General features: G+C 46.2%; 2 protein-coding genes and 1 long non-coding RNA gene across 5 annotated transcripts in view; 1 reads left to right on the top strand and 2 right to left on the bottom strand.

The window, feature by feature from the left end:
- The window catches only part of PLCXD2 (phosphatidylinositol specific phospholipase C X domain containing 2), a 52,174-nt gene extending 40,251 nt beyond the window's left edge, over nucleotides 1–11,923 (bottom strand). For both annotated transcript variants that reach the window (XR_002316194.2, XM_020905642.2), the window contains exon 1: nucleotides 11,092–11,923. Coding sequence is in view for 1 of the 2 variants with exons in the window: in XM_020905642.2 (XP_020761301.1) it covers nucleotides 11,092–11,251 (160 nt within the window). In the remaining variant the exon portion in view is untranslated. The remainder of the gene's footprint in view (nucleotides 1–11,091) is intronic.
- Nucleotides 11,924–11,969: 46 nt separating this feature from the next.
- Nucleotides 11,970–20,352, top strand: LOC110145389 (uncharacterized). Of its 2 annotated transcripts, none has more exons than XR_011483445.1 (3): nucleotides 11,970–12,085; nucleotides 12,624–12,870; nucleotides 13,583–15,523. XR_011483445.1 is itself a non-coding variant. In XM_070454915.1 (3 exons), the coding sequence occupies exons 1-2, from the start codon at nucleotides 12,327–12,329 to the stop codon at nucleotides 13,774–13,776; spliced, it is 738 nt and encodes a 245-aa protein (XP_070311016.1). In that variant the 3' UTR covers nucleotides 13,777–16,449; nucleotides 19,020–20,352. The 2 variants fall into 2 exon arrangements, 1 of the variants encoding a protein (XP_070311016.1); XM_070454915.1 differs by lacking the exon at nucleotides 11,970–12,085 and adding an exon at nucleotides 19,020–20,352 and having other exon boundaries at nucleotides 12,327–12,870; nucleotides 13,583–16,449.
- LOC110145391 (uncharacterized) lies at nucleotides 12,245–12,758 on the bottom strand. The gene is made up of 2 exons (XR_002316201.2): nucleotides 12,666–12,758; nucleotides 12,245–12,521 (listed from the first exon to the last, which is right to left on the bottom strand). It is a non-coding gene; the product is annotated as an uncharacterized lncRNA (long non-coding RNA).
- Nucleotides 20,353–22,615: the final 2,263 nt, after the last annotated feature.

Below are 22,615 nucleotides of genomic sequence, written 5' to 3' on the forward strand. Positions count from 1 at the left end.
AATATTCTATGGGTACTTCAAATCCAGCATGTTCAAACTAAACCTATCTGTTTCCCTCCATCACCCCTAAAACCCTAAAACTCGTGTATCCCTATTTCTGGGAATACCATCTCCCTCCTCCCAGTTACCCCAAACAGCTGCACATTCTCTCTGACCCTCCAATGACGCCGAGACCTGCTGACACTTCCTTCTATATATCTCCCACATCTGTCCTTTCTCTTTTGTCCACATCCTTTTTTATCCACATTCTCTTTTATCACTATCCTCCTCAGGTCAATATCACCTCCCACTGGGATGAGCTCATCAACAGTCTAAGTGGTCCCCTTGATTCCCATACTTCCGAACTCAAATACCTTTTGTGGACTGCAGCCAGAGTGATCTTTCCAAAACAAAAAGCTTCTCTGTCATTCATCTGCTTAACACTCTTCCTGCGCCTTTTAAGGTAGAGCTAAACCACTTTAAGGGTTTCCCTGGTGGTCGAGAGGGTGAAGAATCTGGTGCGATGCAGGAGACCCAATCCCTGGGTTGGAAAGACCCCCTAGAGAAGGGAATGGCCACCTACTCCAGTATTCTTGTCCAGAGAATTCCACAGTCAGAGGAGGCTGGCGGGCTACAGTCCTTGGGGTCACAAAGCCGGACAGGACTGAGTGACTCTATGGTCAAATCACCTTAACGTGGCTTCCAAGACCTCTGGTATCTGTCACTTTCCTCCTGGCTCCCCCTCTCTGCCTACAGTAAACTACAGTGAACTATCTGGGTTTGTTAAATGGGCCATTTTCTCTCTTCAAGGTCTTCACCCATATTGTTTCATATCCTAGGATACTCCTAGCCTTATTCCTCTTATCCTGGGGGCTGGTTCTGACGTGTTCTTCAGATTACAGTATGTTCGTCACTTCTTTCTGGGGGTGTCCCTGTCTCCCAGGGACATAAGATATCCCTGCTGTATGCTTCTATCAACAGCAACGTTTACTTCCCCCATCATCTTACATAGCATATTGTATCATAACCGTTTGATTAAATGCCCATTTCTCCAACTAGATTGTAAGTTCTCTGAGGGCAGGAGCCATGTCTGTATTGATCATCACTGAATCACCAGCACCCAGGAGAGGACCTGGCATATGCAAGATAATCAGCATATATGTACTAAGTAGATTGAAAGAAATAACGAATTTCTCATACTACCCCTCAGCAGCCCTAATTGATGGGCCATTTTGTTTCTCTTCACCCTATGCAGCTATTTTAGGGCTTTAAATCCATTCCTGATCAAGTCTTTAACTAGCCGCTTTTTTGCCTTTGGGATAACGTTTAATGTTTCATCTTGGCATGATACACGGGCTCATTAGCCTACTTTCCTGGGCTTATCTCCATTACTTTGTTTAAATGAAATCAATGCTTGGGTTTCCTCAAGGAAACGTGATCTCCCAGTCCTTGGTACCCCGGCACTGTCTCACTCTCCTCTCTGCCTGTAACGACTGGATACACACTTGTTGTTCTTCATGCTCGTTATATCAACCCAGGGTGATCTCCTCTTGGAAGTCCAATCTACCAAGCTTTCCTCCTCCTACCAACAATGGAATAGGTGTCGCTTTTCTGAGTGTTTTTTTGCCCTGTGTATTTTTATCCATAATGTTTGAACTTTGGCTTTCTACTTTTATGATCAGAACTTCATTAGGAGCAGAGAGAATAATCTTATTTATCTATCACCTAATTTAACACAGTACCCGACACAAAAGGGCCACTTAATATCCTTTGAATACTTTCCTTTTAAATGAAAAACTTTTTAAAAATACAGGTAATGAGAAGCAAAAGAAGGAGAAGCAAAACAAACACCAGTAATTTTTTTTAGCTAAACTGACACGGTGTGCTCATATTATTCCTATGAGGGTCTATGCAGACACCTCCTGCCAGGCAATCGCCTAAACTCAAACCAGGGAGGAAGGAGAGAGGGAGGGAGGGGAGAAGGGAGAGGGAGAACAGGGAGGGAGGAGTGGATGGACAGACGCTGCCTTCACCTCTATCTGCTCAGCGTGTGTTTTTAGTCCGGCTTCAGTACTTTAGCATATTGCTTTCAGTATATAAGCCTTCAGTCTGCCAGTCTAGGACTGCCGTTCTCACCATCACTGCAGACACTTCCAAGCTCCAAGACATTTGCATTATGAGGTACAACTGCTTCCTGTATTTTTTTTTTCTTTACTTAGATTTTGTTAGGTCTGTACAGAGGAAAGAAATAATACTGATAGAATATTCTCTGATAAGATATAATGCCCTCCAGCCAATAGTTCTAGAATAACCAGAAATTACTTTTCAAAACCCTGTTATTTTCTTAGAAAATGTCAACTGCTTAGTAGCCAAGGAATCCAAAAAAGACTGCTGATGTCTCATAGATAACAGGAGCTAGACATCCCCTGAGAGTGGTATAGGTCGCTGCGGCCAACCCACGTGACCTGGGAGCTACTCAGAAATCTACAAATGCCATCCTCCCAGGGACTGTTTGAGCCTCACTGGCATTCAGCAACCTAACTCCATTTCTGTAGATGTGAGAAGGTGGAAGGACTCCGACTCACCACGTATGTGTAAATACTCAGACAGATTCAGTCACAGGGCTCCTCCACCTAAATCTGGTTCTTGACATGTGTTCAAATTCTTTTCACACACACAAATACACCCACCTATTACCATTTCCATAAATAATCCCTCCTCTGCAGGCCCGGTATGAAACTCTAATTAGGGTTAGTCAGCGTTTACAAAGTGGTTTGTGCTTTTCTCGGAGGCGAAGTTACAGGAGCTGGAGCGCGTCCCGACCATTCCCTCTAGTGTGCCTGTGCATAAAAGCTCTCCGAGGTCAGGGAGAGTTGGGGAGCCAGCCTGTCACGCGCAGCAGAGAGCAGGTCAGAGCACGTGTCAGAAACCGAATCCCCGCCTCAGAAGCCGGTCTAAAAGAGCAGCATGCAGGTGACGCAGCAGGCTCGTGGGATCTGGAAGGTCAGTGAGCAAGTCCTGCAGGATTTTCAGAAAGGGGAAACGACGGCGGGCTCTCCTGGGGGTGAGGCTGAGGGCATGGCTGTGTGTGGGTTTGGGGATGGGCAGGATGTGTGCATTTGCATGTGTGGATGATGCATGTGTTTGGAGGGATCAGGAGGCTTTCCACTGCTGGGGAAGGTGTTGAAAAGATTTGTTTAAAGGAAAGCATTTTGCAATATTCCTACTCTTCATCTGGTGATAAAATGACTGGGTTAGGAGTATAAGTTCTGGGGCTGTGAGGAGAGCATTCTGCAACTGTCACAGAGAGTCAAATTTTCCCAAAGGCTTTGGATGGCTGGAGATGACAAAGTTTGGGGTAGGGGGATAAAGTAGCTGAAGAGGATTTCTGGCTCTCTTGACCAGTTCCCCACAGGCTGCGTTTAAGACTCTTCCGGTACTCACAATCTGGGCTACCCACCAGGTAGCATTCCCTTAACTCCAAGTCCCCTTGAAGGGATGACCATTCAAGTTACCCTGGTGTGGTCAGACAGAGAACATGCAGCCACATGGCTTAATCGGAAGGTCAGCCCCTTAACTAGACTGCAAATTACCTGAAGGAACAGACAGCATTTTACAACTCTTTTTCGCTGTCCATTCCCGACACAGGCTTTCAATAAATGACTACCATGACTAATTTTTAAAAAAGATGCATTATTTTGTGACAGATGCTGTTCTTAGCATGCTCTATGAATTTATTTAAATTCTCAAACTAACCAAATGAGGTAGTGCCACTATCACCTGTTTTGAAGAGATAATAGTGAGCATTGAGACATGAAGAAGTAAAGTAACTTGTTCAAGGTCACAGAGTCGTGAGGGGCAGAGCTGGGATTCAAATCCAGACCGTGTGGCTTTAGCATTCATGCTCCAGACCAACCCATGATTCTATTTCTTACAGATATGCGGGATTCCTGAATTTCTTGTGGCTTTCGTGTGACTGGGGCAGGGAAAGGATCTCAGGAAGTGATGAACCTTCTTAGAAGAGAAACCTACTAATACAAACACTAAATCACAGCCTCTTTTTGTTCCTCACCATGACCACCTGGAAGGAAAAAATGAAACACAAAGCAACAAACATGTGCTCCCACTTAAGATACGACTTTGGTTGCGTGTGATTTTTTTTTTTTCCTTGATTGGGTCAGCCCTGGTAGATTCGGCTTGGTCCTTGGTTTTCCATAGCCTCTGTAGGCGAATGAGTTGCTTCGAGGGCCAGCTCAGGGTTTGTGATATCCCCAGAGTGGTGTCAACATACCCTTCTGGTTCCACAGTAGATTTTGCGCCCTTTTGGGTCCCCATCCTGGTGAGATCCACCAGACCTGACCCAACTTCCAGATGCAGGACTGGAGTAGTGATTCCCTCCGTCCTGCTCTCATAGGGATTCCGTCTCCCTGCACACATGTGGGAAGTGAGTGTGGGGCCACAGCAGAAAAGCTATAGGAACCGTCAAGTGGTCAAAGGCAGGACAGAACTGCATAGGAAAAGGACAGGGTTCCAGAAGGATGGAAGAAGAGAGGGGGGCATATCATCCGCCAGATGAGAGCAGGGAACACTCTGGGAATTGAGAGCAGGGAGGTCTGCAGAGGGCTGGTGCTGGAGCGGGAGAGGCTGGGACACAGGCCGGGCGGTGGAAGGAAGGGGAAGAGTGAAGAAGAAAGGAGAGCAGGCTGAGGCTGCGCCCACACTGGAAACACGAGCCGCTCACATCCGACCAGGGACGAGGGAAGACAGAAAGGATGCGGGAGGAAAGAACTGTTCCCAGGGCAGCGGTGACACCAGAGACCTGCTTCTGATCCTGCTGACCATCTGACTCTGACTCAGAATTTCCGTATCCAATGGGGCTCAGTGATGAGCCTTATCTAGAGCTACAGTAATGTTGTGCAAAGATAACAAGAAACCAATTGGAAAATATTCAGAGTGTTCCTTACGGCATTCACAGAAGGGGAACCTAACCTACCTATTCGGTTTAGCTCTGATCACAGTTGAACAGGATGGGGGCTGCAAGCCACTTCTCCAGCATTCTTACTGTCTTGCTTCATGCGCTGAACGACTGACTCAGCGTTATCAGTGACGGAGCTGCTGTCCTGTGCTAGGACTTAGGATTGTTAAGGGCAATAATCCATATTCTCTGGGTACAAATTGTACCCAGATGATGCGGAAGAAGACAGGCGGGGAAGTGCAACGACACAGATGTTAACGAAGCCTTCCTGAGGGGCAGCAGAAGCGGTCGCCCAGCCTTTTCCCAACACACCTCCACTCCTGTGCTTAACTCTTTATTTCAAATGGAAAGTTCCCTTCCCAACCCTGACCATATTTCTTGAAATCCTGACCAGTCTTCAAATTCCAAGTCAAATGTCATGTTTTTTGGAAAAAGTAGTTTCTATTCTTAAAAGCTGAAATTAACCTCTTCATTCTATGTGCTCAGGTATGTGCAACTCTTTGCGACTCTGTGGATTATAGCCCACCAGTCTCCTCCGACCACGGGATTCTCCAGGCAAGAACACTGGAGTGGGCTGCCATTCCCTTCTCCAGGAGATCTTCCTGACCCAGGGATCGAACCCCTGTCTCCCACACTGCAGGCAGACTCTTTATCATCTGAACCATCAGGGAAGACCAAGCTGCTACTCTTAAAAGCTGAAGTTAATCCTTCCATTCTATGTGCATCTGTAACACTATTTACATCTCTCTTTTAATATTTAACCCAATTAGTTTTTTAAAATTGTGTATGGTGAATACAGGTGTGTGTGTGTTTGTGTGTGTGTGTGTGTATGTGTAAATATCTCTAAGTTGAAAGCTTGTTTGACGGTAGGATTGATGCCTGATTCTCCCACAGGCCTGAGCACGAGGTTTCTTTAAATGTACTCAGAGTATGTACAATTTGAACTACTCTACTTCTTAAAGCTCAACTTCAGAAAACTAAGATCATGGCATCTGGTCCCATCACTTCATGGCAAATAGATGGGGAAACAGTGGAAACAGAGGCTGACTTTATTTTTTTGTGCTCCAAAATCACTGCAGATGGTGACTGCAGCCATGAAATTAAAAGACGCTTACTCCTTAGAAGGAAAGTTATGACCAACCTAGGCAGCATATTAAAAAGCAGAGACATTACTTTGCCAACAAAGGTCTGTCTGGTTATGGTTTTTCCCAGCGGTCATGTATGGATGTGAGAGTTGGACTATAAGGAAAGCTGAACGCAGAAGAATTGATGCTTTTGAACTGTGGTGTTGGAAAAGACTCTTGAGAGTCCCTTGGACTGCAAGGAGATCCAACTAGTCCATCCTAAAGGAGATCAGTCCTGGGTGTTCATTGGAAGGACTGATGCTGAAGCTGAAACTCCAATACTTTGGCCACCTGATGTGAAGAGCTGACTCACTGGAAAAGACCCTGATGCTGGGAGGGACTGGGGGCAGGAGGAGAAGGGGACGACAGAAGATGAGATGGCTGGATGGCATCACCGACTCGATGGACATGAATTTGAGTAAACTCTGGGAGTTGGTGATGGACAGGGAGGCTTGGCGTGCTGAGATTCATGGGGTCGCAAAGAGTTGGACATGACTGAGCGACTAAACTGACTGACTGACTGACTGATAGTCTGTTTTAGGATGCTAAAGTGAGAAGACTTTGCTTCATTCTACCAATTATGAGTCCTTGTCTGCACATGCCAAAAATAATTTCTTGCTCTGAAAAGGCATAAAAAGGTTATAACCTTCAGACAAAAATGGCCTAGTCATTTTTCTGTGTTTGTAGGTGAATAGGCAAAAAAAGAAACAAAAAACCTTCAAACTAATCAAAGAATTTTTCATTTGGAAAGGACACTACCCTGGTGGCTCAGAAGATATAGATCCTGCCTGCAAGGCAGGAGACTCAGGTTCAGTCCACGGGTCAGGAAGATCCCCTGGAGAAGGGAATGGCTGCCCGCTCCAGTGTTCTTGCCTGGAGAATTCCATGGACAAAGGAGCCTGGCAGGCTACAGTCCATGGGATTGCAAAGAGTTGGACCTGACTGAAGGGTTTTTGCTTTCACTTTTCTACATTTCATTTTAATTACAAATGAGGAAACTAAGCCCTAAGAAATCCAGATGCTTCCACAGTATCAAACCGCCAGACTCAACATCAAATTTCCAGACCCTTATGTTCAACGCTCTTTCCAATAGACCAAATAGATTATTTTTAAAAAGAGAGAAAACATGTTTTTTTTAAAAAAGAAACAGCACTAAAATATATAAAGAAGAATTCATTGGAAACCACACACGTTATAGAGAAAAATTTTCCTATCAGTCCATAGAAAAAAATCATGCTTTCACTAACATGAACAAAATTGTTTGTAGAGTTTAAAGCTTTAATTAAAAAACCTGACTTTTCCAGATTTTTCACCCTTAAGGTCTCAAATTATTCTATGCAGTGGGCAGGAGAACTGTTCTGAGGTTCATCTCCAAGACAGGTCAATATGTCTGGGTGAAACTGGTCATTAACAGCTGTTCTTAACAGTTGTGGGCACGAAATAACACATCAAGGCTTTGCTGAGAGATGCATGTTCACGCTTGCTCTCTCCCATGATGATTTAGGCAAATGCAACAGGTGCACTCAAATCTGGCACAGTGAACTGCATCCCAGTTCTTCCATTAAGGTCAGAAGCCCTGCTTTCCCTGCCCTTTCCCATGTCACTGCTGCCCCACTCCCACCCTGACGGAGCTGACCCACGGTAGCGACACCCGGGGCTGGCACACACAGCACATGTGCACATACAGAATAGGTCGAAGCGCTACATTTGAGTTTAAAACTTACTGGGTTCCAGTTCCAAGTGGGGACATCTTACTGGCTTCTGTTTCTGGACAGGGATGTATATGGGGCTTCCCACGTGGCTCTGTGGAATCTGCCTGCTGATGCGGCAGGCACGGATTCGATTCCTGGGTTGGGAAGATCTCCTGGAGAAGGAAATGGCAACCCACTCCAGTATTCTTGCTTGGAAAATCCCATGGGTGGAGGAGCCTGACAGGTTATAGTCCATGGGGTTGCAAAGAGTCAGACATGACTTAGCGACTAAACAGCAACATACACATACATTTGTGTGTAACCTAGACAGCATATTAAAAAGCAGAGACATTACTTCACCAAAAAATGTCTGTCTAGTCAAAGCGATGGTTTTTCCAGTAGTCATGAATGGTTGTGAGTTGGACTATAAAGAAAGCTGAGCACCGAAGAATTGATGCTTTTGAACTGTGGTGTTGAGAAGACTCCTGAGAGTCCCTTGGATTACAAAGAGATCCAACCTGTCAGTCCTAAAGGAAATCAGTCCTGAATATTCATTGGAAAGACTGATGTTGAAGCTGAAACTACAATACTTTGGCCACCTGATGTGAAGAACTGACTCATTGGAAAAGACCCTGATGCTGGGAAAGATTGAAGTCAGGAGGAGAAGGGGATGACAGAGGATGAGATGGTTGGATGGCATCACCGACTCAATGGACATGAGTTTGAGTAAACTCCGCGAGTTGGTAATGGATAGGCAAGCCTGGAGTGCTGAAGTTTATGGGGTTGCAAAGAGTCGGACATGACTGAGCGACTAAACTGATAAATATATAAAATAGATAATAGATATATAATAAGTATACATATCTATGTATATATCTAGCTAGACAGTGATACATAATTGGTCAGATTAAAACATCACCCAGTTTTAAAAGTTCCTTCATCTGTTGCAGAGGACAGTCTGAAAACTAGTTTCCAGCTACAGAACGCCCCCCCGTCCCTCCCTCTGGCTGCTCTGAACTTCTAGGGCCTCCTCAAGGGCACAGGCAGAGTGCGTGGGTTTTGGAGCCAGTTACATAGGAGCTTAAATATTACTTCTGCTGTTTGTTACGAGTGATCTTGAGAAAATTACTTAATCTCTCTGGACAATAATTGTCTTATTTCTGAAATGAGGTTACTACCCACCTGGAGGTGTAAGGGTTTGAGGTAATACATGCCAGAAGGTGCTATGTGGGTGTGCTCAGTGCATAATAACTATTATGATGAAGGCGATGAGGAGGGGAAAGGAAAAGAGGAACAAGGAGGAAGATGGTGGCCTCCACTCCCCGAACGGCTGTCTGTATTTCAGAATCTCTCAGCAAGGCCTAGCAGAACTGGACTGCTAGTCCTTAGCTGGGGAGTATGAAGCTCAAGGTAGAGAAAGGAGAACTAGCATCGAGGAAGGGGTGCAGGGCCGGGGAGGAGGGGAAAGGGTTCACAAATGGCTAGAATTTAATATGTGGTTTTCATCTTCTGAGCTTTATATCTTTACATACACTCAAGTCCCATCCGCTGCTGGGAAAAGGGCATTCACAGCAATGAGTTCAATATCTTTTGAGCCGTCAAGGGCACTTTTTTTTTTTTTTCTTAGAAGGACAGGACTTCACAAAGCAGTGGCTGAACAAATCTCTGTGTCCCCTTGGTGGATAACCACAGAATTTCCAGTTACAGCAGCAGGCCCCACCATTTGCTAACTCTGGCAATTCTAGTAATTGGGAGAAACCCTAGAGATTACAGAACAAATGCCCAGCTCCTTTCTGGAGTCATGGGGTCAGAGTACACAGCCACATCATGGGCAGAGTTGCTGCTGTGGCCTGAACTGTCCAAAGTACAGCAGGAAGGAGGAAGTCTGAGCCTACCCGGACATGCCCCGAACGACAGAGTCATTTTGTGCCTGCCTAAGATGCCATTCTGTTTGCAAACACATTCTATTTGCCATACCACCTGGCAAAACAATTCCGTCAAAAAGCCTAATGACAAATGACTCATGTTAAAAGAGGCCTGTGCATCATTTCAGCAATGACTCCACAGGCATCAATTAAACAAGGAAAAGACCAGTTCTGAGGCACCACCGTCTGGTATTTCCCAGAGAGCCGTAGTCAGTGGCTGATAAAACACAAGTGATCAAAACTATAAAGAGATTTAGCAACCCTCTCCTTGCTCAAAAGCAAGAGCCTATGAGGACAATGAACCTGGAAGATCTCCAAAAGAAGAGGCGACTCAGAAAGGCTGCGCCTGAAGCCGGCACCACACTCTTCCTCATGCATAGAAAGCAAAGGCCTGGGGTTGCATGAGGTCATCCTGTCTGCCACCAAAAGGCAGACTGCTCCCAGGGATGTTTGGGAGTTTGCCTGGTAGTCTAGGGGTGAAGGCAACTGTTATGTCTCCAGGGGAGAGAAAGGATTGGCAGTGGTCCATTCCCCTGCTCCTGGCAGTGCTTTCCGAGTATCAGAATCTAGACCTTGCCCAGCACCCAATGCCAGGATCACTGTAGTCAACCTCCTTCCCTGGAAACCCAGCTTTAGTCAGCTTTTGGATGGAAGGAAAAGGACAAACCTAATGAGCGTGTTGTCACAGTACACAACCCCCAGGAGGGAGAGCGGTTGGTGCAGAAGTGGGTTCTGAGCCTTCAGTTCTAGATCAGCCAGGCAGACACCTGTGCATATATAGACAAAGCTTCAAACACCACTTCATCATCACACCTAATGACTGGCTGTGACAAGCACCTGTGTTCTCTATTTCTGGCTTTTCCAACAACAATAATATGTGTTTGGACACCCAGTCCTAGTTCTGAACCTCTTCTTAAAAACTAATTTGTTTCTTGTTTCTCCACTATGCAAGGTCAGATAAATGAGACAGAAAACACTCTACAGTGTTAATTTTGATCCAGATCTAAAATTGCTCATGACTTTTTATTCATTACCTTGATCTCTCCTTTTTATTTTGAGTAATTCAAGAAAACACATCCCTCACATACCCTGGCCCCAACATTAAGAAGGTAATGTTCTTATTCTAAGTCTATTCAAGAACAAAACAAAAGAGCCAAACAGACAGACAAACCAAAAATGGGGCTTCCATTCTCAAGCCCCTTTTTGCCAGTGATGCAGTGCACTTAAATCTCTTTACAGCAGCTGCTTCAATGTTAAGCTTTTAGTTGGAAATAAAAAGAGGTTTAGTTAAGGTCAGTGACAATTATTTTCTCAGCACAACAGAAAGGCAGCCCAACCCCATTAACCACACTGAAATGGCAGAAGCAGAGTGGGTATGAGTAGGAACAGAAGAATACCTGGAATCGCCAGATTGGAGAGGGGGACGTGGTGGAGGCGAGGCGGGAGGGAGGCCATCCAGTCGGCATTGCAGACCTCCGGTGTCTTTGTCCCGCCGGGGTTGGGGGAGCAGATGGTCCCCATTCTGAGTTTCCTTCTTACCTTCCTAAACGCTAGCATCCCTTTCTGCCAGTCAGCGGTTCAAGCTCAGCCCAGTGCCACTCATTCAGCGATCATCGTCGCCAGGTTCTCCAGCATTTCAGGGCCAACTCTGTCACGCCAGTCTTGCCCAAAGGCCTTCGTGCCCCGGGAAGACGCGGGGCAAGGACGAGATTCCCTAGCCCCCAGCACCCGCAGTCCCCACCCTCTCCGACCCAGCCGCTGTTCCCTTAATCTGCTCAGACCAGCTTCGTTAAACTTCTTACGTTCCCCCTCTGGATCGGGGGAACGGAGGCCCCTCGAAATAAATCGGACAGAAACTGAACGTCCTACGTCCTGCTCCAGCAGCCACGCCTGGAGCCACTCACACGGCAGGTGCCCACACGACACACCGACACGCCGGGGGCTCTGTCCGCTCGTGAGCGCCCGGACGCACCATCCTCAGCGTGATTCACGCTTGTATGCGTGTCCCTGGGCTGGCCCGTAAGCTGGACCTGCCTGAGCGCCCTCCCCGGCTCCTCCGCACAGGCCCCCCGGCCCCGTGGCTTCCAGCAGGCGCTCGGAAGTGTAACCGGCGGCCCCGGGCTCCCGGCGGCCCCGCCCGGCTCTGCCGGGCAGATTTGCCGGGCACGGCGGCCTGTGATTGGCCGCTGGCAGAGGGCGCTCCGATTGGCCCGCGCCCTCGCGGGCGGCCCCTCCGCGCGGCGCCCACCCCTCCGCTGCCGGCCCGACCCCCACCTTCTGCTCCTCCGGCCGCCGCCGACTGCGGGCGGGGGAACAGGCGCGCTCGGACGGGTCGGGGCTGGGATCGGGCAGGTCTTCTTTCCGCGGGCCTTTCACACAGTCAGCACGGAGGTAAAACGCAGCCACACGTCGCCCTCCTCCTTTCCCTCACACACACACGCGCACAGTGACGATAACGCAGGGGGTATGTGACATTTCCAATAAACCAAATGGGGAGCAGAAACATGAGAGATAAAGAGGCTGGGAAAAGAGCTCTGTATCATATCTGGATGACGAGTTCAAGGATGCTTTGTATTCCAACCATTACCTAATTAAGATTCAGGTACACAGTCCTTATTCCCATTTTGCAGAAATGGAAATAATGATACTTTGCATTTGCGTTGCCTGTTGTTTGGAACCTTCTTCCAAATTCTTGGTCCCATTTGCTCTTCACAGTTTCCCCAAAAGTCAGGCAGGGTTGGTGGTAGGTTGGTGGTACGACCCCCTTTTCATAGACGAAACGAAAAGTCCGGGAGCCTTCTGGGAACAGTTCGTGTGGCGGCCCTATCTGGAAATCCCATTTTGGAATAAGGTCCTTGAGCCCAGAGGCTTTGGGCACAGAAAGCCGTTTCTCTGCTTTCTCCAACATTCCCTACACTCTCCCACTAAGCCACAGGGTCTCTGTAATGATGAGAACTTCGGACTTCGGTACCTGCAGGAACGCCCTGCCGAAGAGGCAAATGGACAGAAACAACCAGCCCTCGGGTGGGACCCCGGACGGTGTCAGGCCAGGCAGCTCCCGGTGACTCCGGAGGGCTTACGGGAAAAGGAAACAGCACCTTCGGCCAAACGCAGACGGAAGGCTCCAGGTCCGCCGACGCTTAATCACCGAATGGCCCCGCCTCCTCGTCTCCAAGGTAACCGCCCGGCCGCCAAGCGACCACTTTTCTGTACGCTTCATCTCGCTGCTAGTGCCCCCTTTTGACGTTTTATTAAACTTCCTCTTCTAGTCTGTCACCGACGTTCGTTTAAACCTGCTTTTCAGCCTTTGGAGCTGTGCAGTAATAACCAAAAGTTGCTCTTGTTTCCTGAAGGAGTGAGTGAAAAGAGAAAGTGAAAGTCGCTCAGACGTGTCCGACTCTCTGCTACCGCATGGGCACACAGCCCACGGAATTCTCCAGGCCTGAGGTCGGGATGGGCAGCCTTTCCCTTCTCCAGGGGGTCTTCCCAACCCAGGGGTCGAACCCAGGGCTCCTGCACTGCAGGCGGATTCTTTACCAGCTGAGCCACGAGAAAGACTTGGTTATTGAAAAGGAAGCCTACACTATTTATCATTCAGCCTCTGATGCTTAGAGAGCAGTTCTGTGTTAGTGCTGTGCATGTTGAGAACGACTGTCTCCTAGCAGTTTTAGTCAATGAAATGCCCCCTCACCCCACTCATATTCCTGAAGGAATATCCCAAGATTTACTTTTGAAGTGTCACCTTTTCTGGGCTTCCTTAAATGTACAGTTAAAAAAAACCTCAAACATAAAACTTCATGTTTGAAAGCTGCCTAAAGAAAACAAGCAGTGTTCTTTCAGCGTTACCTGGAATGCTAATTTCAATGACTTTCCCTCCTTATTTTTCAGCTGTTAATGGAAAGAAGGAGCAGAATAAGAACACATTAAACCTTAAACTGAGAGATATCACTGTGAGAGAACAAGAGAAGTGGAACCGCTTCAGAATGAGATGTTTTGCACCTCTGGCAGTTTTCAGTCAAAACTACTTAGACTGTGTAAGAAAACATTCAAAAGAAGATAACATGCTCTCCATATATTCTTGAGTCAGTCCTGGAAGAATTTTTGCAGGTGAAGACACAGCCTCTAGTATAGTACTTGGCATGTAGCAGGTGTTCTAGAAACATTTGTTTCTAGAAGGAAGGAGATGCTCAGTAAACATGCCCTGCTGGGTTCCGGGTCGTAGTTTAGAGCAGTGCTTTTCAACCTTTAGTGTGCAAATCAGCCATATTCTGATTGAGTTGGTCTGAGTCAGGCCTGAGATTCTTCATTTCTGACCAGATTTGAGCTGCTTCTGCTGCTATGAGTTCAGACCATGCTTTGAGTAACAGGGTGTTAGGAAATTAGCTCATTTGCTAGGTGGGAACATGCACTGCATTTTCACTTTCTTTTCTAAGGTTTTATAGCATTTTTATATTACTTTTATAATGAAAAAATAAACTTGCATTAAAAATCCCAGCTAAGAATTTCTAAGTATTAGAGAATTAAAAAAAAAAGAATTTCTAAGTATTAGAGAATAATTTTTCTGTCATATTGTCTTAGAGACCAAATCATGAGTGGGATTTTTATACTATGCCACATTAGCTTTGGAAAAACTAATTTTAATATATAGATTAATACCTAGAATATGAATAGTTAATATTTTGTTACATACTGCATTATGAAAAAAAATCAAGCAGAGAGGAGGCTAATTTAATAGGAGGATTGAATTTTAAAGCAACTCCATTTTAATTGACAGATACAACCAAGGGAGTGTTGATACCGTGCAAGTCGTTCTGATAGGTGCTAGGAGTGGAGGAAAGTTAAAAGCTGGCATATGATGAGCATCAGATAATATATAATCCAGGAGAAAAGAAGCCAAATATGTGAATTTCAAAATGTAATGTGAGGCTGAATGATGGGTAATAATAGAGGTGCATATGGAGGACAATAAAGAGATATACATTTTGATGGGGGAAGGGCCGAGAGATGCATTAAAGAGGAGGTGGCATTTCAAGCCAGCCCTGGAATTCCAAGAAGAGTTTCTGCAAGCAGAAAGTGGGTAGAGGGCACGGGTGCATGAAACGGATTGTATAGCTGAGAAAACATGAGCAAAGCTATGACAATGAACGGGAGATGTGAGAAACAGAAAACACGTGAGGGGTACATGGGAAATAGAACTCACTTCCTCTCATGGACCAGCACAAGAGCTCAATGAGTTAAATTCTCTTCCTAGCCCCACTTGACAAAGGACACTGAGGCTTAGAGGCTACATAACCCTGCCCTAGAGCTCATAGCTAGTGGCAGAACTGTGACCCCAGTCTGCTGGTCACTGTGCCACCGGCTTCTCATTCTATGTTACCTGTTATTATTGCAAATCTAGCAAAGGACGTTTAAGACCGCAGTACGTTAAAGAGTTCGGACTTCCTTTTTTACAGATAAAAGGGGCCATTTCAAGCTTTTGAGAAGGGGAGAAAAATGATCCATACTGTATATGAAGATAATGCCAGCATAATGAAGAATTGTTAGAGAAATACAGTCATTTGGCTAAGTTTTTGAAATCAGTTATCTAAGCAGGAAAAAAGTGAGAAAGCATGCCGAAACTCCGGCACACAGAGGCTAAATGTGCAGCCTTTGAAACTGTGGTGCTTGCTTTCTGGTTCTCACTTCTTATCTCCAAGGACCTATAACTCAAGGGCCACAGTAGACAGCCTGACTTCCTCTGGAATTATTTTCATCACTTGAAATTCTCATCAAAATGTTCATCAATTAATCAAACCTGTTTCTGCAAATACATCTACAACTTTTCTTTTCTTTTCTGGAATCATTTTTCTCCATCGCTTGATTAAGGGCCCTACTGAATTCCTGAAGGGGTAACTGCAGGCTTTCTCCTGTCTTGGAGGCTACGTTATATTTTAGAAATGTTAAGATGGTTCATTTTCTTTGGAATCATTTCAAAGGTGAACACTGATGGTTCCAGAGCAAGCAGCTTGTCATTTGGATATGTCTGGTTGGCAGGGCAAGATGGCCTGGGTTTTGCTTGGCTGAAGGCACCCTAAGAGCTTCAGAGGAAACACATCAACTTAATGATGCTGAGGCTGGGGCTGTCTCCAGCCCCCACATCCCAGACCCTGCGCCACCTTCTCTCCCAGGCTGCGTGCTTAACGGGAAGGGAACAGCTCGAAGAGCCTTACCACCAGGCATGTGACCGTCCCAGGGGCATGGTCTGGAGGTGGGAGTTTGTGTGATACCTTGAGTTCCACAGTGATGCCTCACTCATGGCTTTTTTTCCTGGCTGGAGGATGTGGTGAGGGTGAGGAACGGAAGTGATGAGCCAGACAAATGAAAGATGAAAGGGGGTGTAAGCCTGCTTTCCTCTGTGCCTCATATCAGCAGTTTATCTCTAGTCATTCTCAGCCTCATTTCTCCAGTACAGGCTCCCAAAACAACGTGATAAGGATCAGAACAGAATGAAGAAATGTCCCCGTACGGGCAGTGCTGGGGACGTGACGACAGCAGCAAGTTACCTTGGGGAACAGTGACATCACTGGAGCACTCGGGCCACTCGGGAGCCTCCGTGGAAGGAGGCGTCACCCAGCACACCGCCTCTGAGCGTGCATGATGCGCCCCAGACATCCCTGGCGTGAGGACTGAGTCAGGAGCCGGGGGTCAGTCATTGTGCTGATTCGGGCTAGAGCCAGAGGCCTCGTGGCTGTGACCCAGACCCTGATCATACCCAGGTGGGTGTCTTTAAGAGCCTGAGTAAGGAGCAGCAGCAGCTTAGACAGGAATTGTCCACATGTGGCTCCACCTTGCGCCTACCTGCTATCTGCGGCAACAACCAGGATTCTGTAACAAGAGTGAGCGCGTGTAGCGGTACCAGCCCTGAGATTTTCCCTCCAGATGTGAAAGCTTGGTGATGGGGAAGAGCCTCTGAGACTCTCTGTCCTTTTTTTTTTAAAGATAATTTTACTTATTTATTCATCGAGGCTGTGCTGAGTCTTCCTGCTGCGTGAGCTTTCTCTGGGTCTCCGGTTGTGGGCAGGGAGGGTCGCTCTCTAGTGCATCGCGTGGGCCCCTCGTTGCCCTGGCCTCTCTTGTTTCGGGGCACAGGCTCTAGGATGTGTGGGCTCAGCAGGTGCGGCACACAGCATGCGTTAGCTGCTTTGTGACATGTGGGATCTTCCAGGATCAGGGTTTGAACCCGTGTCTCCTGAGTTGGCTGGCAGATTCTTTACCACTATGCCACCAGGGAAGCCTGCATCTCTGCTTTTTTTATTTCTTAAACATCAAGTGTTTCTGGTATATTTAAAGATTTCCTTTAACAACACATGTTTGCTATAATACTTTTGAGAGAAGCTAAATAACAAATGATGATTGTCAAATTAGTTTAATGTCCATTTATTCCTTCTAGCACTCCATATTCCAGCAGCCTCTTCCATTCTCCCTTCCCACCCAACCCTTTCACTTAAAAAAAAAAAAGGTAACTGAGGGAAGCGCCACATCTTAATTTTTCCAGTTAGTTAGTTCGTTTTCGTTTAGCCAAGTCAATGCTCTTTTCTTAGCTAGTTATCTATAAAGTGCCTGATTTAATATGTTATGGAGCCACCTTCTGGTAGTAAAGGCACACTTCATGTGCATAGAAAGTCCCCTAAAAAAAGTCTCCACATCACCAGCACCAACAACAGCTAGGAACTTATGTAAATACAGACTCCTGGTCCACACTCCAGCCCGACTGAATCAGATCCCCTGGGGGTGGCATCTATTTTTCTGTCTTAAAAGAAAAGCTCCCGGGGGATTTTTATGTCACATGCTTTAGATCAACACTTAGGAATATCAGTCAATTTCTTAAAAAAAGTTAGGATGGGTGGAATGGCAGTTCTTACCCATGTTGTGTAAAAGTTTAAGCAATTAGAGAAAAACATTTCAGTTTAACTGGCAGGAGCACCAAGAGCTATCTCTACTTACCCCACCCCAAGGGTCTTGGAATTATGCAAGTGACATCAGTTGTTAGAATGTGTGTGTACGCTGGTATGTATCTTCATCATCACTTGAGCTTCCATCACAATTGGTATGACCTCTGTACATTGTTATTCATTTAGCAAATAATGACTTGATTCCACATTTTGATTTGCTGACATCATTTGGAAATGCCACATTGCCATATCACCTGAGTGGTAAACAGCATGTTAATTGACAGCAGATATTATCTTTCCCTCCCAACTTTATTATTAAGATTACAGGTTTACAAAAACAACTTCAACCAACACCAATAATCCATTTTATGAATGGATTGAATAATTGAATAATCCATTTTATGAATACCAATGAATCGTTGGTATTTTCCCCTTATCCACTGTCTCAATGTTAGGTTATAGTCAAAACTCTTAGTATGTTTCTTGGCTTTTTGAAGATTTGGTTTCAGAGAATTCTGATCTGCGGAAGTCTCTGCAGCTCACCTCCACCTCAGCCATGTCTTGACGCACCCTTCCTAAACTGTGCCCACAGCTTCTGCTTCCTTTTAGTAGCAAAAGTAGAGAAAGTGAAATTTACCTAGCACGTTTTTCTGTTTCGTGTGTGTGTGCTAAGTCGCTTCAGTCATGTCTGACTCTTTGTGACCCTTGGATTATAGCCCACCAGGCTCCTCTGTCCATGGGATTCTCCAGGCAAGAATACTGGAGCAGGCTGCCGTGCCCTCCTCCAGGGGATCTTCCCAACCCCAGGATTGAATCCAAGGTTCTTACGTCTCCGGCATTGGCAGGGGGTTGTTTAACACTAGCACCACCTGGGAAGTCGCTTTCTGTTTCAGCCAAGTATAAGTAAGAATGTTCTAGAACTCAGGGCATAATAACAAAGTAGGGAGGAAATGAGTCCCTAAGACTGGAAGCATCCAAGCCAAGTTTGTTAATAATAAGACAGGAAGGTGGTGAAAGCTTCGATGGAAGATTGAAGTACGTGAGCCTTATGCTCCTTCCAACCATATTCTGTTTTTCCCCTTCTCTGAATATAAAGCTGTATCTTTTTTTTTAAAAGCTGTATCTTCACACACTGAAGCCATTCATTCCACCCCTCTTTATTACATTTTTTTTTTTTTACTCAAATCTTTGACTCCTTTTGTTGGACCTGAGACTACTGAAACATCTTTTCTAGAAATATGAAACCAATGTTCTAAAATCATGCTGTTACCAGCATAAACTTGAGTTGTGACTTGGGGAATGGTTTTATAATAAAGCCTTTGTATTGGTTATATACTCTAGCCTCTGCTCAAGAGCAAAACTCAACATTTTCTCTACTCCCTCCCCATATTCAGCACCCAGGATGAAATGCTCTGACCTCAGGAAGCCAGTCCGAGAAAACACTTGTGAAGTTCTCAGCATGGGGAGTATGCATGCCCAGGAAGGAGTCACCTCTGGTATTTCCAGCACGTCCATGCTGGTAGGACTGGTGGGTGTGTGCTCCGAGGGCAGAACTCCTCAACTCTCCCACCTGAGGTGCCCTAACCCTAGAGGAGGGTATGTTCATACAGCCGGAGCCCCGACAGCAATCATTCATCCTGGCATTTCTTTCAGCTTGAATAGTTTTTTTCCTTATAAATTCATTCAAATTTTGCATATATGAACAGCTAAAACAACTCAACAACAACAACAAAAGCCCCAAAACTCAATGAAAAAAGAAGGGCAGGAGATTCAGTAGACATTTGTCCAAGGAAGACGGACAGATGGCCAATAAACACATGAAAAGATGCTCAGCATTGCTAATTACTAGGGAGATGCAAAATAAAACCACGACGAGGAACCACCACACACTGCTCAGAGTGGCCGTCATTAGAAAATCCGCAAGTAACAAACGCTAGAGGGGACACGGGGGACAGGGAGCCCTCCCACACTGTCAGTGGGAGTAGACAGTTGTGTAGCCCCTGTGGGAAACAGCGTGGGGATGCCTCAGAAGACTGAAGTGGAGCTGCCGTACGGTCCAGCAATCCCATTCCCGGGCATTTCGAAGAAAACCGTAATGTGAAAGTGAACATGCTTCCTGGTGTTCACTGCTGCACACTTTTCAATAACCAAGACATGAAGCAACCTAAGTGTCACTAACAGATGAATGGATAAATAAGATATGGTGTATGTGTATATATATGTATATATACACAATGGAACATTACTCAGCTATATAAAGGAATGAAATAACGTCATTTTCAGCAGCATGAATGGACCTAGAGATTATCATACCAAGTAAGTCAGAAAGACAAATACCACATGGTATCACTTATATGTGAAATCTAAAATATGAAACATATGAACTTATATATAAGACAGAAACAGACTCACAGACATAAAGAACAGACTTTTACTTGCCAAGGGGAAGGGGGTGGTGGAGGGATGGATTGGGAGTTAGGATTAGTGGATGCAAACTATTACAGATAGAATGGATAAACAACAAGGTCCCATTGTATAGCACAGGGAAATATATTCAATATCTTGTAATAAACCATAATAGAAAAGAATATGAAAAAGTATATATATACATAACTGAATAACTTTGTTATATACCCAAAACTAAGATAACATTGTAAACCAACTATATTTGAATAAAAAACAAATTTTGTTGTGTATCTATTACAGTTGAATAAAACTGATGGTCTAGTTTCTCCGGTAACTTTGAATCCCTCCGGCACACATCCATATCAATGGGCATTCATGACCCGTAACATGAGAGTCTCAGGTCTAAGGGAAAGGCATCGAGAATCTTATTAGACATAGCAAAGATTCTTGGTTCACTTATGCTCTGATCCAGTTCAGCAAGGTAGATGACTGTGCGTGGATTTTCAGACAAAACTGGAAATGGTATCCTTCTGCCCAAACCTTGGGCAACATGGAGCAAGAGCAAGTTGAGAATCAGTGACATAGGCCAAATTTCTCTGGCCATTAGAAACAGGACTATGTCCTTAAAGTAATAGAGGACCAAAAATTCCTACCTAAGACTTAACTCTGCTCTTGATCAGGAAAAAGCTTCACTCGCAGAATTCCCACGACTATTCTTTGATCTGCTGAGATCTGTTCAGACCATGGATCCTCACCTGGCTAACTGGTGCTTTATTCATTTTTATTTTCTTCTTCTTCTTCCAGTTTTACTGAGATATAATTAACAAATAATATTGTGTAAGTTTAAGATGTACAGTGGAGAAGGAAATGGCAACCCACTCCAGTATCCTTGCCTGGAAAATCTCATGGACAGAGGAGCCTGGTGGGCTGCAGTCCATGGGGTCGCACAGAGTCGGGCACGACTGAGTGGCTAACACTAATTAACTAACTGAGATGTCCAGACCTGATACATATGTATGTTGGAAAATGTTCACTACAATAAGGTTAGTTAATAATAGATCCCTTGCCTCACGTAATTACTTGTTGTTGTTGTTATGGTGAGAAAATTTAACCAGTTCTTTTAGCAGCTTTCAAACATGAAATTGCTATATAGTACTACATAAACTGGACTTCCCAGGTAGCGCTAGTGATAAAGAATCCTCCTGCCAGTGCAGGAGATGTAAGACGTGAGGGTTCAGTCTTTGGGCTGGAAGATGCCCTGGAGCAGGGCATGGCAGCCCACTCTAGTGTCCTTGCCTGGAGAACCCTATGGACAGAGGCGCCTGGGCGGCCGCGGTCCCAGGGGTCACAGAGTCGGACGCGGCTGAAACGACTCAGCACGCGCCGCATAGACACCCTGCTGTCCTTTAGATTCTCAAGAGCCGACACCTCTTGTAACTGCAAGTTGGTGCCCTTTGACGAACGTCTCCTCACCCACGCCCCTCCCCTCCCCCTGTGTACTCATTTTGGTGTCTGTATACTTATTTTAGTTTTCACTGGTTCCCTGGATCTGGCTTTTTCTCTGCACCTGTGGATAATCTGACTGATTACACCGAAGAGAAACTTTAAAACTGACCCAGAAACCTGTTTAATCTGAAGCATCAGCAAACTACCCAGATTGAGGCTCTGGTCTCCTCTAACATGACTGGCCTTCCACAGTAAGAACGTTTGGAAGAGCGTATTTTTCAAGTGGATGGTGTGAGACATGGAGTAAAAAACCCCACCATCGCAGCCCAGCAGACTGAGCCTGTCCCTTGTTCAGCTCAGCTCTCTGCTCGGCTGACATTTTTCTCCTTCCTCGTCACTCGCTTGCACCTCTGTCACTGACCCTTGCCGCCGGTAACTGAGCGCTCACTTGCCCCGGGCCGCGCCCTCGCTCGGGGTCTGGGCTGCGCCGAGTAGCCTCGCGCCCCTGGGACGTCCGTCCCACGGAGCTCACCCTGCGTTTCCGTAGCGGCGGGTTTCGAGTGAACGTGCCCCAGAGCAGCGCCGCGGACCAGAAGGTTTGGTCTCGGCGACACAGAGTGTCTGTAAACCATTGACTGAACACACAGTGTCCCGCCGGTCACTGCAGACGTGGAGGCGTGAGCGAGGCTCTCTGGGAGCAGGAGGGGAAGGGACCGCCGGGTCTTGCGCGGGGCGCCCGCGGCAGGAGGGCTGAGCGGAGCCTGTCCCGCACTGGCCCGCGTGCGGCGTCTGGCCACGGGGACCGCCTTGACTGTGAGCTGTCCCCGCGATTTCTGCCGAGGCCTCGACAGGAAACCCGGCCCAAGGGTTTGAGTAGGAACCAAAGCTTCTCTCTTTGGTTGAATTCTTCAGGGTGAATTTGGGAGAGGCAGCTTAGTCTCCTTTGATATAAAGTGGTTTAGTGGTGAGAGGAAAAGCGTGCCCCGGAGTTCTAGGGAAATCAAAGAATTCCATTCATTTCCTTAAGAAAGAAAAATTGGCTGAAGTTTTGGTGGGTCCCAGCCGGTACCTAAGGCAGAGTAAGCAAGCCCGGAAATGCAACAGAAACACAATTTGCAGGATGAATCCTCATTGATAT

This window comes from Odocoileus virginianus, chromosome 25, assembly GCF_023699985.2.
Source record: "Odocoileus virginianus isolate 20LAN1187 ecotype Illinois chromosome 25, Ovbor_1.2, whole genome shotgun sequence".
NCBI classification, from domain to species: domain Eukaryota; kingdom Metazoa; phylum Chordata; class Mammalia; order Artiodactyla; family Cervidae; genus Odocoileus; species Odocoileus virginianus.